The sequence below is a fragment of the Megalops cyprinoides genome, chromosome 2 (genome assembly GCF_013368585.1).
Source record: "Megalops cyprinoides isolate fMegCyp1 chromosome 2, fMegCyp1.pri, whole genome shotgun sequence".
In the NCBI taxonomy this organism is placed as follows: domain Eukaryota; kingdom Metazoa; phylum Chordata; class Actinopteri; order Elopiformes; family Megalopidae; genus Megalops; species Megalops cyprinoides.
In genome coordinates, this window is record NC_050584.1 from 12,010,999 (window position 1) to 12,027,318 (window position 16,320).

At 44.8% G+C, this 16,320-nt stretch overlaps 1 protein-coding gene across 1 annotated transcript in view; it reads right to left on the reverse strand.

The window, feature by feature from the left end:
• Positions 1–2,143: 2,143 nt before the first annotated feature.
• The window catches only part of LOC118796141 (microtubule-associated protein 4), an 81,829-nt gene continuing 67,652 nt past the window's right edge, over positions 2,144–16,320 (reverse strand). Inside the window, exons 12-19 of the mRNA XM_036554984.1 lie at positions 16,028–16,090; positions 15,172–15,449; positions 13,789–13,860; positions 10,565–10,657; positions 6,972–7,053; positions 6,662–6,774; positions 3,134–3,308; positions 2,144–2,276 (exon numbers count right to left, since the gene is read on the reverse strand). Of these exons, the coding sequence (XP_036410877.1) occupies positions 2,269–2,276; positions 3,134–3,308; positions 6,662–6,774; positions 6,972–7,053; positions 10,565–10,657; positions 13,789–13,860; positions 15,172–15,449; positions 16,028–16,090 (884 nt within the window). The 3' untranslated portion in view covers positions 2,144–2,268. The remainder of the gene's footprint in view (positions 2,277–3,133; positions 3,309–6,661; positions 6,775–6,971; positions 7,054–10,564; positions 10,658–13,788; positions 13,861–15,171; positions 15,450–16,027; positions 16,091–16,320) is intronic.

Below are 16,320 nucleotides of genomic sequence, written 5' to 3' on the forward strand. Positions count from 1 at the left end.
CAGAGATGAAATCAAAAAGCACATCACTGACCAGAATCACAACAAGCTTCAAAGGTATCATCAAGTCTTTACTTAAGAACAAGAGCATTCCTCAAAATTCTCAATGGACATCGATACTCAACCACAACATTGCAGTACATATTACCAGAGCCCCTTCAGCTCTGATGACAATATTACCTTGCCTTGCACTTTTATAGGAAGCTATATTGTATGTTACAGTGTTACAAGAAATGCAAGCCACACCTAGTGTTCTATGGCCAGTTACCACAGGGAACGCTTAACAAATATAATTCTCAAGAAATTCCTACATTTTTAACCAAATATTGTGCCCAATAACACAATAAGTTACCCCCCAAACACACCTTCAATAGGATAACAAACATGACTAATAACACAGCTGAAGTTATAGATAATTCAGTACAGAACCTCAAAGAGCAAAGGGTACGCTAGGCTGCTAAAAAAAATCTTCTCTACTAACATCGACATTCTGTTTGTCTGTCTCTTAAGGGAGACCACACAGAGCCCCTTAGTCTTTGAAACATGCCCCCATCCCATGCAAACTTCCATCAGGGAAAGAGGCACATTCGAGGCACATCGTTCCACCAATCTCACAGACCACTCCCATTTTTGAAAGAACTGCATTCCATTTTTGTAATTGGATCTCAATCACAATAACCCCAAGTCTGCCTCATCACAACGACCAACTGCATTCATAACCATCATTTCTTCTATGTTTGCCGCTGGATGGAAACGGTTAATCGATACCCTTTAATATCAGTCAAGGAAAGACACAAGAATAATATACAAACCCTAGAATACACATCCAACTCTTCCTCACTACCTCAGCATCACCTCCCTGTTTTGGTATCTCTCCATCATCACCCCTCCATACTTCTCTGACACCCCTGCCTCAGTCTCAAAGCCCTGAATGGAGGTGTGTCCATCGCTGTGACTGTGTACCATTTTCTGAAAGATGTGCGTGTATTCATGAGGATTTTTGTGTTTTATTAGCAAAGACCATCGTATTGCTTTAAGAGAAAAAAAAGAAACCAAACCAATGAGGAAAAGAAAAGAGTAAAAAAAAAAAGTTAAAACAGAACATAACAACACAGCTCATTATTACAGCAATTACTCAAACACATCATCACGAAACACAGAGTTTAAAGATATTTAAATAGCCTACTGTTCAAACAGACTACTTGCTTCTATTTGTTGTGAGCGTAGTTGAAGGAGAGTTAAGGGGAGGGGTTTGTATGAGGGGGGTATGGGGAGATGTGGAAGGGTAGTCTAAGGTTATTGGGACAGCCCCACATGCTCACAATAAGGGGTGCTACACTTTATTACTGTCAGGCTGCTCTATAAGCTACATGTGATTCCTGGGGTTCCCATAGCCAGGGGGGGGTCTATGCTTGCAAACAGGTGTAGACAGGACAGGTGTTGCCCGTGAGGTTACTCTGTCACCAACATAGCAACGGGACGTACTGTACGCTGTGTAAGACTGAAGTGCTACACTGTAAGCATCATGCTCTTGGTGGGGGAGGGGGTCACACTATGAAGAAGAGTGTTGTCACTGGAAACAGCCAGGGACCAGCCAGGGCAATTACACTGTGCTGGCTTCACACTGCCTGTCCTGGAGGTTGACCCTCAAGCCTAAAATTTCAGCCAATCAGGAGACTGGAGACTGCGTAGTCTCAGGTCATCCAATGTAACGCTCCAAGAGAGACCCTCCTTTACCCTGTACAGTCCTACCCTGCCTGGAGCCCTGTCTATGTACAATGTTAGCTTAGCCGATTAGAAATTGGGGAACCAATAAGGGAGTGAAACACAAAGATATATGGTGTGGTGCGAGAGGCGGGGTGGGGGGCTCAGAGTGGGATGGCTGAAATCAAGTCCTATGTCCTGCTAATGCGCCGTTGCCCCCCTGCCCCGTTGGGGAGAGGAGGGCGAGGGCTGGGGGCGAGCGGAGGAAGCTGGCGGAACTGAGAGAGTCATTGAGAGAGACGCTGCGTTGCGGGTGATGGGGGCTCCCGCCCGAGGCTGGCCAGGAGATGATGTCAGCGCCGTGGTCCGTGCGAGCCCGGGCGTTCTCGCGAAAGTTGAGCTTGCGGGACTCAATCTGCATCAGGAAGGGTGGAAAAAACGAGAGAAAAGAGAGAGAGAGAGAAAGGGGGAGGGGGCGTGGCGGCAGGAGGGAAGAGGAGAGATGAGAGGGGATGTTGGGGGGGGGGGGTGGAGATGAAGAGGGTAGAGTGATAGTACAAAGCAGGGTTAAATGCCTGAAAAATAAGAGCCAAACACAATTTGTCGGTCAGTGAATGTGAACTAAAAACAGACAAAAAAGTAGAATGACAAAAAAAATAACCAAAGTCTCAGAACATATGAGTGAAATTATGATACACAGTTAGGCTGTGTCTGTCTCTTTTGATTCCGTTCCCAGACCCCGGAGGGGAGAGAGAGCCTCAGATATCCACTGGAACAGTAAAAGCGTAACACATGGCAGCGATCACATCAGCTGAATCCCAGGCAAACCTTTTACTTCACATTAGCTGAGCCATTTTAGAAAACACCCTGCCGACAGCACAGACGAAATGTGCCAACGTGTTTCATTAATAAAATGAAAGCCTGATGACGGAAAATAAAACAACAGGAACACAGCTCACAGCCCAGGATTAACCTGCCTCCGACTATAAAAAATCTATTTATGATCACGTTTTAAAATGAGCAGATCTAAGATCTAAGATCCAACAAATGTTTCCACATCTTGATGCAAAGCAGCGACTTGAACATAACAAAACACATAAATGACGAATGAAAAATATTCTTCTGCTCAAGAAGTTCACCCCTTCATGTATTTCACAGAGGAAACCCCTTTCAATGTCTCGACCCCTGGCACAGAACAGCTCTACCGAGGGACTATATTCACTGCGGCCTGCAAGGGCTGATGACCTGGGACCGGTTCTAGAGGACTGCTGGGAAGCTACCACAGCGGTGACCAAGACCCAGAGAGGAAGTTGGGAGCACAACGATTAATCCCTGCGAGTCCTGCCATGAAGGGGAAGAGTGGGAGGGAGGACGAGGAGGAAGAAGAGGTTGAAACTGGGAGCAGGGCAGGACATGGGCGGGGCACACTTACTTGTCTCAGGGATGCGCGAGTCCAGGCCCTGGGGGTCCCGGAGACCCTCGCCCTCCCCACAGGGCGCGCCCTCCTTTACGCCATTCTCCTGGGCTGCCCTCCCGGCCGGCACCGGGGCCGGGTCACCACTAGAGGGAGCCACATTTCCCTCAGCTGTCTCCTGCGCCCCCTCAGCCTAGAAACACAGCGGGACAGCAGGGTGTCAATAGGGGGATGGGGAATGGAATGGACAGGGCGGCGGTGAGCGTGTGCCTGCGGAACAGGTGGGGGAGAACACAAGAAAACTCAAAGGAACATGGATGGGATCCGAGGATGGCAGTCTGCAGGGAGGTGTCTTCTAGTCTGGGTCAGCGGAGAGAAATAAACGGTTAAAAAAAAAAAAAAGATCAGCAGCAGGGTAATACAGTGTCCATGGTGGACAGTGTGCAGGTACGCCTCCATCTCTACAATACAGCCACACTGGAGGGTGAGTGTTACAGAGGCACCTGGTTAATCCAGTCAACAGTCAAATCACTCGCTGGTGCTAATGTGTCTTTCAACATGAGCAAGCTTGTTCTGACAATGTGTAAATGTACCATTCACTCACATTTTTGATTACTTAAACAATCAGTTGACCTTCAGGTGACCTCCATACAGTACTGTGTATTTAGCATATTTTGCTCAGACTACAGGTATGTATTACTGTGTGGGCGCTGTCACTGGTATTTGTCATACACGCTCCAGTTGAGCATCAGACCGCCGGAGGTTGCAACGGTTCACAGGAGATGGCGCCTGCTTTGTCTTTGCTTGTTGTGTGGTTAAATGAAAAGGGACATTTCTGCCCAGAGCAGAGAGGCCTGTGATTCTGTTTACAGACAGAAGGGAGCAGTCTAGACAAACTCCCCCTGCGGGACAGAGGAACGGGACGATGGGTGGACAGGGTAGCGCGGTGAGCAGGTGAAGCCGCGCATGACAGCCTTCGACGGGGAGGTGAAAAATGAGTCAGAAAATCCAGGGTCATCTGAAGACCAGCCCAGCACTCCAGCCCTCAGACTGAGAAATTCAGTTTGATTTATCTCTCTCTCATTTTGTGCATGTGGAATAGGTCCATCATAGTGCTCCGTGGACTGCCACTGGCTGAGAGACTCATAGGTCCTATCAGCAAGTGGCCCTGGATTTTATCACTTCTGCTTTTTATAAAAATGGCAAGTGAAAGCTTATAAAATGTACAATAAAAACCAAAAAGAACTGGTGCAAAATGAATGATTGGAAGCTGAAACGGGTTTTGTGCAAGTAGTTTTGTGTATGTGTGAGTGTGTGTGTGTCCTTGCACTGTTCTGCCCTTGAGATCATCAGACCTAGATTTTATATTACAATTTTATTTATGGTTTTATGGCTCTGTATCTCCTCATAAATAGTTCCGTAGTATTGTGTGCACATTGAGGGCATTCAAAGTACTCACTGTACCACCACAGGAAAAGCTGTATGTGTCTGCTTTATGAAAGCCATAAAATTAGGTAATGAATGCAGTAAAATGAGGTTATTTTCATTTCACCTCTATAATATTATTTTCAAAAACTGAACTTATATGTTCTGAGTGCATCATAAAGCACTTTAACCATGGGACCAGTATTAAACAACAAACAGCTGGTTTCAAGCTGAAAATTCTGCTCCTCCCCTTGTGAACTCCAATGTTCGTTTCTGTGTGCGTGTGTGTGTGTGTGTACACTGTATGAAGTCCATGATCATATTTTTGTTCACAGTGCCACAATGGATGAGTGATGCATGGAGATGATAGTCATGTGATACAGATGATGGACTGCCATAGGCTGAGGGGACGGGTGACATCACGCTAGATCTGTGACAGTCCGCCTGACTCCAGCAGGCGCTGTCGATTTGCTTCCCCAGACTCAGAATGAGCTTCCGGGGGGTGGGGGAAATCAGTGTAGATAATCAACTCCTGATGAATAACCCCTTCCCCTCCATCTCCACCCTCTTCACCCAGTCTCAGTCTCCTGCCCTATTTCTGTCTGAGCCTGCTTTCCTCTCACTGTATCTCACGCACTCCAGCTACCTCACTCTTAGACTACCTGTCTCCCACTCTCCCACTCTCTCTCTGCTTCAGACCCGCAGCCACAGCTGCCAGGCCCCGGGCCTGCACTGAGCTCCAGCATTCCCACCAACGTCCATGAGATCTCACTCACAGCAACAGGGGCAGGGGGTGGGGAAAGGGGGCAGGGGCTCGTGCTGGCAGCGCAGCTGGAGAACGTGACCAGGTAACACTGTACTACCACGGCAACAGAACTGACACACAACTCCAAAACCGAAATATGAAAACCAAATCCCGTCATCTGGATGGGGTCATGGAAATAAGAGGACAAGAACATAAGGAACGATGAGGCTCATTTTTCCACACCCCCAAAGTGAGAAAAGCGTAACAGTTAAACAAAGGATTCAGAGCAGACATACTCCACAGTGTGATGGGGATCTCTCTCACACACACACACACACACACACACACACACCCAACTCACGCAGACAAAAGAGAAGCATCCATTCTGCTGCACTGTGTTGACCCCAGTGCTCTTGTTGAGCTGATATCTGCAGCGTGTACCGCCTCCGTAGAACGGATGAGGAGCGGAGGTGAAGGAGAGGTTCTTTCTCTCATTCTGATTGCTCACTCACCTTGCAGATCCACCCTTGCCCCTTTCAACTGAATGAAACAGAGCTCATGAACATGAGCCTGTGTTGGTGTAAAAAAAAAGAACACTTTATTTGGAAATGTGTCACTTTACAATAAAGGGTGGAGGAAAACAAGTATTTTAATTTACATTGTCCTTTTCCATTAAGGTTAGTTTATTCGTCAGTAAAACAGGAAAGATATCCTGTTTGGTAGGCTCCTGCTGAGCAGCCTCTAAAGACACAGCATTTTATACTTAAGTCAACACTTCAATAGATTGTTTTTGTGTATTTGCAGATAGAAGAACTGAAAAAATGGAAGACATTAGCAATGTTACATGATGCGCTACTCCAAAACAACATCATAAAGAAATCTGAATAAAATAACAAATAGCATGCACTGAATGACACAAGTTGACAGAGTTCTGATACTATGTTGCTATCTGTACCATCTGTGGGTGTAAAGCGAGTCTAATATTATGTTTAGCACGGTTTGTGTCATCCTGAAGTCCAACCTGTCAGTGTTTACAATTTTGCTGGTTTTGCTGTTTATGCTACTAGTTGTGTTGCATATTGTATACCGAAGGCACTACAATATATTGTAAGAGACCCTGATAAACCTGTCTCGGAAAAATGGTAGTGTGGACAAAAAATACCAAGGACGATAAAATTCACTCTAAATCACAGGATGCCCTATCAAATATGAATTTTGTGGATATAAAAGCGCACATTCTACACTTTGAGACTGAACAGCATAAGTCTAAGTTTAGTTAAGTATGTGAAGTATGAAAGTCTCAACTGCAGTGAGCGTGTTGTGGGGATGTACAAAGCCTGCTGTACTCTGTGAAGTACTCTGACTCGTGACCTCACCTTGATGTGGCCACCTCCTGGTTCATGACTCACGTTGTCCATTGACCCCACTTTGGACTGAGCCTTGTCCTTGAAGTTGACCTTGTGGGACTCTATCTTCACATCACCACCCCCTACAGGATACATATCATACATATCGTTTTAACTGCACAATGACCTCTAATCAAAGTAATCGTGGCCAGAAATGCTGCAAATGCCGCTTTGTAACAGAATAACCTAAATCTGTTCCTGTCACGCATTCAAAGAAGATATAATTTACCACAGACATACAAATGAATAGACAGACAGCCTTAGATATGAGGGTTCTTACCGGGTTTGTGTTTGATGTTGACCTTAGACCCACATTTTGATGTCACTTTGCTTACGTCAACCTTCTTGTTCATTATCTGGACCTACAACACGTACAACACAAAACAGGACCTGTTTCACCAAACCATTGGCTAAGGCTTAAGAATATCAAAAGATTTGCTGATCAAGTGAATGGAAACACCCTCTTCATCCTCAGAGCCCTATTTAGAGGGTGCAAAAAAGATGCCAGAATGATAAAAGACAGTGCACCATTCACAGATTTGTCGTGAGAGGCTTCACATATTCACACCAGGCAGCACACACTGTTCCCAGGTTCACTCTCTCTTCCTGGGCCACAGATTGCCATGCCAAACACCCACCCTCTTACATTCATTTTACATATCACCCATTAAAAAAAAAAAAAAAAAAAAAAAAACTTAAGTACATTAATTAAATACCCTCCTTATAAAGATTTTTTTTACGAGTGACAAAAGAAAAAAGGTGAAAAAAACGTCATTATGTAAACGTCAGGACATTACATAAAATGTGGGTCAAACATGAGGGAAGCATTTATTTAATATAGGTATGCGAACATACAGTAAGAAGCATTAACACTCCCTTTTCATTGAAGCTAGAGCTGTAGTCACCACTGCCGTGGCTATAACCGCTAATGTCACTAGTGTACTGTACACACCACAGTTTTCCCCTTTTCTGTTTGATTTAAAATGGTTTTCAGTTTCAGCTTTGCTAGCTTGATCAAACATGCCATTTTTAAAAGGCAAACTGAAAAAAACTTCTCTGTAGCTTTTGATAATGCAAACCGATAACGTTTTGCCCTGTTTTGAATTGTTTTCACTGAATTCCTTTAATTTTTCAACAATTAAAAATATAAAAATTTCAACATAAAGATTAGTGAGCTAACTTTCTCTGTATAGTGCTGTTCATTATAATTAAAGTGATATGTATAAAACTTTTGCGAAAAGATAAAATGTTGCGTTGAATTCAAATATCTTAATTTATTTATAAAAAAGCCTTTATACACTACTATACGCAAAGCACTCTTGCCTACAGATATATCCTGGTTTGATTAAGATTTTGGTTTAGGTGTCAGCATTAATACATTCAAGTAAAGAATAAATGCTCAATTAAACCGAAACACAAAAATGAGTGAAATATAAATATAAGTACAATGGTAATCAGAAATCATTATGATAAATTAACAATAATAACACCAATGATAATAAACTCACTGTTTCTCATCTGCATTTCAATCTGCCATTGTTCTTGTCTGTGACCCATTACTGCTCATTTTCTACTCATGCTTAATTAAATTTGAACTCTCAGTGGTTCACCTGTAAAAATGTGTCAAATAATTGCAAATCTAACTGTTGTCAGCAATGAGTTTATCAAGGTTGGTGGTGGTGGCTGGAAGAGGAGACACAGCACCTATTGCATGAGTATTGTTTATTTTTGATTTACTTTGTTTACAAGACTGTCTGCTTACAAGGCTTACTTGATTTAGCTATACTTTATACCTTTGTAGGGAGACTGTTGCCTTTCAGTTTTGACAAGTTTATGTTTTATTTTTATATGTTTGTATTTTTTATTTTATTTATAACAGACTACATATACAGAGTAAGTCTGCATTATAATTCTGTGTCATCTCCAATTACGTATGTAAGCAACACTATGCCACGGAAATGGTGCTAATGCTCATTTAAAGGTGTTGTGGCAGGTGTCTTGGTCGGCTCGTTACTGTGACACCTTCAGTTTATTAGACTATTAGATTATAAGACCTTTTCCCAGACAGCATCATTATTATACCAAATCTCATTCAGACACACATCTGAAAATAGCACTGCTTGCATTTTAGATTGATGCCTAAATAGGGCCCTGTAACTTCAAGCCTTGAGGAAAATTTGACATATATGTTTAAACATGTTCATTAAATCCAGCACCCATTAAAAAACACATTTACACAGATTCTGCTTCAAGCTCCCATAAGAACTTCATTGTGCACTGAAGTAATGTGCAGTCCTTTCCCTTCCACCATTTTGGTTTTGAATTTCTGTAACTGGGGTTGTAGCTGAACATGACAGACACTGCTTTGTCATTTGAATATATTAAGTTAAATATGATAAAAGTCTTCATTACAAAGAAAGACAGAAATCAGGCCACAAATGTTGTCAGTGGCATAGCTGACTCTTTGATGAATCTCTTACGGAAACTTATAGAAGCTTCTTTATAAAAAACAGAGCGTTGGTAGTTTTGTGAAAACAACTGCTCTTCACGGGCCAGTTTGAAGGTGGTTTTGGCTGACAATTTCTGGGATGTTATTTTGTCCTTTAAACATAATTTTGTGCATAACTGTATTACAAACACACCTATGACGGTTTAATTTAGTATCATTAATTAAAGGAGATCAGCTATTGTGTCACAGAGACAATTTAAGAAAATGCTGACAGAGACTAGGAAGGTTTGTCATCGAATTTTCTTTCTTTTATTGCTGACTGAAATGTTTGGCGCTTCTTTTTATAACTTAGCTAAGTTAGCTTGTAAATAACACCTGAACTGAACTTAAACATGAGGAATGGAAAAAACCACTGCTCTGACTGTGTTATACTACAGTGTCAATTAGACTGGCCCTGTTTCCTTTAAACATTCCACTGTAGATGAAAATTGCCCAAAACACAAAAAATGCTCTGTCCTACGGCAGTTATCACTTTTGTATATGACTTATTTTATGTTATGCAGCACGCGTGTTAAGTTACATGATTCGTTATGTTTTCATTAGCGTTATTAAGCTTCTCATAGTTCTCACCACTGCTTTTGCTATACTTTGTAACGTTAAATCATGGTAGCCTCAAAGCTAACGTTAGCTAGAATTTTTCCAATCTAGTGTTCTAATCAAACTGGTTTGACTGTACGCATGAAAGGGCTTATCACACCGGTGTGACCGCATGCACGAAAGGGTTAAGGGGTTTTGTTAGTAGAAGCAGGCTATAGACACCGTGAATAGGACTGCTATTATGTCTACAGTTCTGGCACTCAGGGAAAGATGAGGTGAGGTGAATCACAGTGGCAAGGACCACACTGAAACCATGGCAGTGTTGCCAACGCAATGCTCTGGCCAATAACATAATTCCTGTAACAGGACACTCTTTACTGTTTACCACCTTTCTAATAGAGCAGTTACAATCAGCACCAGTTCTAATTAACAACTTGACTGGTGGTTTTAGATTCTGATTTTGATGTTTACCAAGTATATTGGTGGTTAATATAAGTAGCCCTCCTCGCTCTTCGGTATCCTTAGATAAAAGGCACTGTACAAATGCAATTTGTTTCCCTTTCTTTGTTTGTATGGAAGTGTTCTCTCCGGCTGTGTTAAGTGGACGTGTGCTCTTTACCCTGTTCGTGAGCGGTAAGAGGGCGAGCCTTTTTGGGGTGAAAGTGGTCTCACCGGTGACGGCTAGTAAGCGGAGTCAGTCTCGGTCCTCTCTGGGGTTTGTGAGTGGGGTCAGTCTCAGTCCTGTTTAGCTGGGGATATCCACGGGTTTTAAAAGGCAGGGTGTCAGTGGGAAGCGCGGTGAGGTCTGCAACAGGATGTGTACTTACATTCCCTCCACCAGGCACATGCTTGATATTGTCCTTGGAACCCAAGCGTGAGGTGACGTGGCTGAAGTCCAGCTTTTTGTTGACTATCTGAACCTACAACACAGCATAGCAGCAGAGAGGAAAGGAGAGGGTCACCGGGGTCCCGGGTTAGAGGGGCGGGAGGAGGTGCGGCAGGGGGAAAGGGAGCGAAAGCTTCTATCAGCTGCTAGGCTTACTTAGCCAACCACCCGCACCCACACCCACACCCCCACACCCATAAACTCTTTGACACGGGGTCAATCACAACTCTAACTGTCAGTTATAAAGTGCAACTGTGTCCTAAAGTCCTAATGGTTACCCACCTTCACGACACAATAATGTGTGCCTTACTGTTGTATAATAATGTAAGAGTAACCAAGCAGGGGAATTAGGATTGTCATTTAAAAAAAATTATCACAGCTCATATTTCTTATATCTAAATTTCTGAAGAATTTAAGATGCCACCTCAATCAATCCTTAGAGTGCAAAATGGTCTGGTTTCACTGCTGCAGCTCGGCTTCAGGTAGGGTGAACTGAGACACCAAACATTTTCCCTGAAGAACATTGTCAGAGCCAACCGAAAACACTTAGACTAAGGTTAATGGCATGTGTTGTGGAACTGAAAAAGACCCCTTATATGCACCCGTATCAATTACTTTATATGCACATACTTTTTTTTTCCCCTCTAAATGAGGTTCTAAGATACTGCCTGTGCCTGTAGACCTCTCAGTGACCAGCAGGGGGCAGTGCACACAATAAACAAAACACTGGTTTTGTTTTTGTCTCCCAGCCTAAGCTTTCCATTTTACAGGACGTGAGACCTACTCCGCTTTGACCAATGGTGTCTTGCATTTCTGTGAAAACACTGAGCAAAAAGTATGTTTAACCACATTAATATTAATGGATATTAATATTAATTCATATTGATGAATGACCCCATGTCACGACTGTCATGCAAACGTCATAAGACACGCGGCAAACACTCATCCTTACTCCCTCCACGACTCGACACTAGAACTGTACTCATACTTAGACAAAGACACATAGAGACGAGACCAAACAAAACATTCAAAAAACATGTACCGCCATATATTAAGACTACATGATCTAGAATCTAGAATCTGGGACAAACTGACACCAGTAGCACAAAGAGCTCTCGTACACTCACTAAATCATTAACACAAATGGGATACCCTCCCATGCACAGACACAGTATTAATTCAGCGAGGCACATTCACACTGTTAAATTGGCAGCGCGTTCTAAAGGTCAGTTGCATTATTATCCAATGCACACACTCACACACGCTATACACGCTTAAGTGCACACACACACACGCACGCACACACACACACACACACACACACACACACACATGCACCCACCCACACACACACACACACACACACACACACACACACACACACACACACAGTGTCCTGCAAGAGAGGTACTATGGGATATTCTGAGAGAGAGCGGAAGGACCTCAGACCGGTGAAGTCCGGCAAAGCACAGCTAAGAAAAGGGGAGGATGTGATGTTTCCCTCAGAGCCAAGTCTGGTCTTCATTCACCGGTTACACTGTACGCAGTTTCCACGCGTTGATCTTAAAGCTGCACAGCTTTTTCCAAACTGTTCACCATGGACAATCTTTCCAGGAACGTTTTTACTGCAGTCATGAGAGGGGCGCTGTACGCCCCAACGTTAAAGACTAGACTTGTGGCTCTCTGGGACCAACTGTGGCTGCTGCTCTGCTACATAATGTAACGTACTCTAATAAGCCTATGAGGAGATACAGCACAGCTAGGTGTGAGTTAGAGGTGGACCCAACCACGACACCGCACTTCAATTCCAGAGATAAACCATGCAATCTGGGTGTCCAGCCCTTGCTTTTGTGTCACTGACATTTCATTTTGCCGACCCTGTTTTCAAAATGGCTTGAATTACCAAGAGAAAACAAATCAAGAAACCTATGACTCATGAAAAGGGGAATAATGAAATCAGCTGCATATTGCCTATGTGTTAACCACTGAAAGGCACAGATGGGTAGAAAAAGATGTACTCATTATGAATTCCTCCCTCTGCAAGACACTCTCTTAATGGCTTGATTAGGAGTTGTCTATTTTCCAAAAAACAGCTCAGAACAAATAAGAGGGGCACTGAAAAACACACAGATTAGAGACTAAAGCAGAAAGGGGTGAGAACTGAAAGCTTCTGTCATGCATCAGAGCAACGCTTCTTTGTAAACACGTGCCGGTGAATGTTATTTCCTCAACAAGTATGGGGACATAAAACCATTCACTATTTCAGTTCTCAGCTTGGAATGTCCTTGTCCATCAAAAGCGCCAACCCAAGGAGCACTTCCCAGTGGTCTAGCAAAGCCTGGAGCCAAAGGTCAGCAGCAGATCCCGGGCGGAGAACGCTGAGACTGACTGCAGAGAGGCCATCCGTTTCTTGTTTCGGTCCTGTGCTCGTCAGATACCGCACATGCAATTGTAACACAAACGCATCTTTGCCAAGCCAAAAAATACACTGAGCCCCACAGAGACAGACCTGTCTCCCCCACACAATGCATTAAGTGCAGTGGAGAGCTCATGCTCGCCCTCCACCTGGATAATCCCGCAACGCCCCAGAGTCAATCAGTTTGTCTGTCTGTCTGTCTGCCTGCCCGTTCGCAGGTCTACAGAGATACACCTGTCAATTAGTCAGTCCATGCAGCAAACTTTGACCAAAGCGGTGATATAGAGGCAACAGGCAGGTGAGTTCACACAGAGGAATGAACAGGTGTGTGTGTGTGTTTGTTTGCGATCTACACGTTTGTGAAAAATCACCAAGCGAAGGATTAGATGGCAAATGGAAGGAGAGATGAGGTTTAGAATGACAGGGAGAGGCACAGGTGTTGTGCCCACATAAACACATGACAACTTGGGTCTGGATGTGCTTTCAGTGGGAGGACAAAACAAGGGGGACGGAATGTGATGCAACTCTTTGGCAACACTGGCGTACTGGTCATGCCAAAATAAACCAGCTGGGTTCAGAAAACCGTGAGAGAAGGAGAGAAGGATAATTGTGAGGAGACTAAACAGATTGGGACCGCTTGTGTAAGAGGACAGTGTGAACTGACATGGAAGGAGAGAGCAGAGAGAGAGAGAGAGAGCAGAGAGAGAGAGAGAGAGAGAGAGAGAGAGAGGGTGATGGGATGAACTCACTTTGCCCTGGCTTGTCTCTTTGGAGAGGGAGCCTTGTGCCAGAGTGTCAGTTCTGCCCTGTGCTGCAGACACCTGGGGAGACAATCACCCCCCTGGGTCAATACCAGGTAGGATATTTAGGAGGTGGAGCAAGGGAGAGGAGGGGTGGAAGTAAGGGGAAAGAGGGAGGGAAGTAGGAAGAGAAGCTGAGGTAGAAAGACAAGAGAGAGAGAAAGGGTGGGAGCTATTAAGGGAAGGGGGGGGGGGGTGGGGGGAGAGAGCTGACCACCTTCTGGATCAATATCACACAGGGGAGAAGGGTAGAGGAAGGGACAGAGGGATGACGCTGGGGAGGATAAGCAATCTCTTGGGTCGATACCAGAGAGGAGAGTGGGTGGGGTCAAAGAGGGAAAGGTGGGGCCATAAGTACTTGATGGAAGGATGAGGGAGATTTGCTCCATTATGATCTCATCTGTCCCGAGCACCACATTCTATTCATTTCATTTGTTTTCCTTATGGCGCGTAAAAACTGTCACAAGAAAAGGCTTGAGAAAAAACAAGAGTTTGCCTGTTTTGTTGCTCTGCAACTGTATTTTGTCAGAACTGTCGTTATTTTGTTAGAATACTCAATGATCAACATAGAGAACCCAGTCTAGGTTCTAGCAAAACAGTCTCTACAAAGCGCCACACCTCTGATATGGTGCCGTTGCTGACACAGCAGGTGCCCGAATTAGTGACAGTTGTGAAAAGCATTAAAATGTGACAAGACAGCTGCCAGTAACTATGGGAAGCACAGGCATATTAGTTTTAAAGGCACTCTGTCAGGTGAGGGGAGAGAGAAAAGGAGGAAAGAGAGAATAAAGGCAGAGCTACTCGCCGGAATGAACGTTAGGCAGTGATATTAAAAACGGGGCAGTGATACAGTGAGAAAGGGGGATAATGGGTGAGCGACTGAGAGTGAAGTACGCCGGGAATGGAGTGAGAGCACTTCAGTGACTCAGAGGGTGAGTTGGGATGGTTACTGAATGGGGACAGCTGAGGGCGGGTGCCATGTCAGAGCACCCAAAGCGGTGCGTCGATTTTGGTGTCTGCATTCAGAGCTACAGTGGAGAGAGACAACCTGTCAGCAGGAGGAAATGGCGACTGACAGAAACCCATGAGAGGCACAGACAAATGAGGGCTGCACTGAGTGTGATGTGGCGTCAGCCGATGCTCGAGGAGCAAATGGTGATGAATCGTAACAGCAATGCTGTGACATACAACATAGTACCATCAACAATTTCCTCTTCCTGTGGATTTTGTTATTTCCACAAATACCCCCTCAGTCTCACTCAGAGCCACTTCAGACGTTGCCCGCTACGCCAGCCCGTCCCCCTCGAGGCGGCCTCGGTGTCCCTCTCCTACCTTGCCCCCTCCGGGCTGGTGCTTCATGTTGTCCGTGGAGCCGATCTTGGAGCGGATGTTCCGGATATCCGGCAGGGGGGCGGTGCCGGGGCGGGACGAGGCCTTGGCGGGGGCAGCGCTGGGGCGGGGCGCGCGTGGGACGGGGGGCTTCTTCTCCGGCACGCTGGGGGTGGAGGGTTTGGCTGCGCGGGCGCGGGTGGCTGCAGTGCTGGCCACCAGGCTGCTAGAGATGGTGGCAGGACTCCGGCTAGGGTTGGTCCTGGGGCGAGTGGAGTCAGCTGGGGGGGAGAGAGAGGACTGAACTGTCTAGGAATATACTGCTGAGGTGGACATTTTCCTAATTTCTTTTTTTCCCACTTTTTTGGATTAAATTCTCTTTGAGCACACCTCTTTTACAACTGCCCTTTAAATCCATTACTTACAAGTCTTATTCTGTCTTATTCTGCAGCTGAAAGGTATGTTTAACTGTAACTGTCAACGAAGACCTCATTATACAGGAACTGCAGCAACTCATTACGCACCACCTGCCTTTGTATAGCAAGTCAGTGTCGGCAGGCTATGATATAACGTCACCGTGACAAATTACCAGCTTTAAATTGCTGTGGTGGGGTTTCTGTTTTAGGAACTGCTCAGGGAAAGCTTATTTTTATTCATCCATTTGCCATGATGCAACTTCACCATGGTGCTACTTCACCCAGCCACTGTAACAGCATGCAACAGTCCTGCTCATTTTCACCTCCAGTGAAGCATGCCCATTCTCCGGATAAAGAAGAGCTCTTATGAATCACATACTCTCACTGGAGGCAGAAGTGGACAGACGGGGAACATCGAGGGGAGGGAGATGACTGGACGTTACCTGGGGTTGTCTTTAGCGTACTGGACTTCTTCACCTCCCCTGGTTTGCTATCGGTCTTGGCAGCTGAGGAGCAAAAACTCATAAGTGATCCACACTGCACTGCTGATCTCCCTCACCTTGCACACAGCATGAGGCCAGGCTCATGGTTGCTGTACCTTTCACTGCCCTCTCATACAATCAATATCCAAAATCTCACAGAACACTCTTGTTGCCAAGTATGTATCTTTTTCCACTGTATGTAAAATGTGGTGCTGTTCATATGGAATAACCTGGTTCTACCGCCTACACGTCAG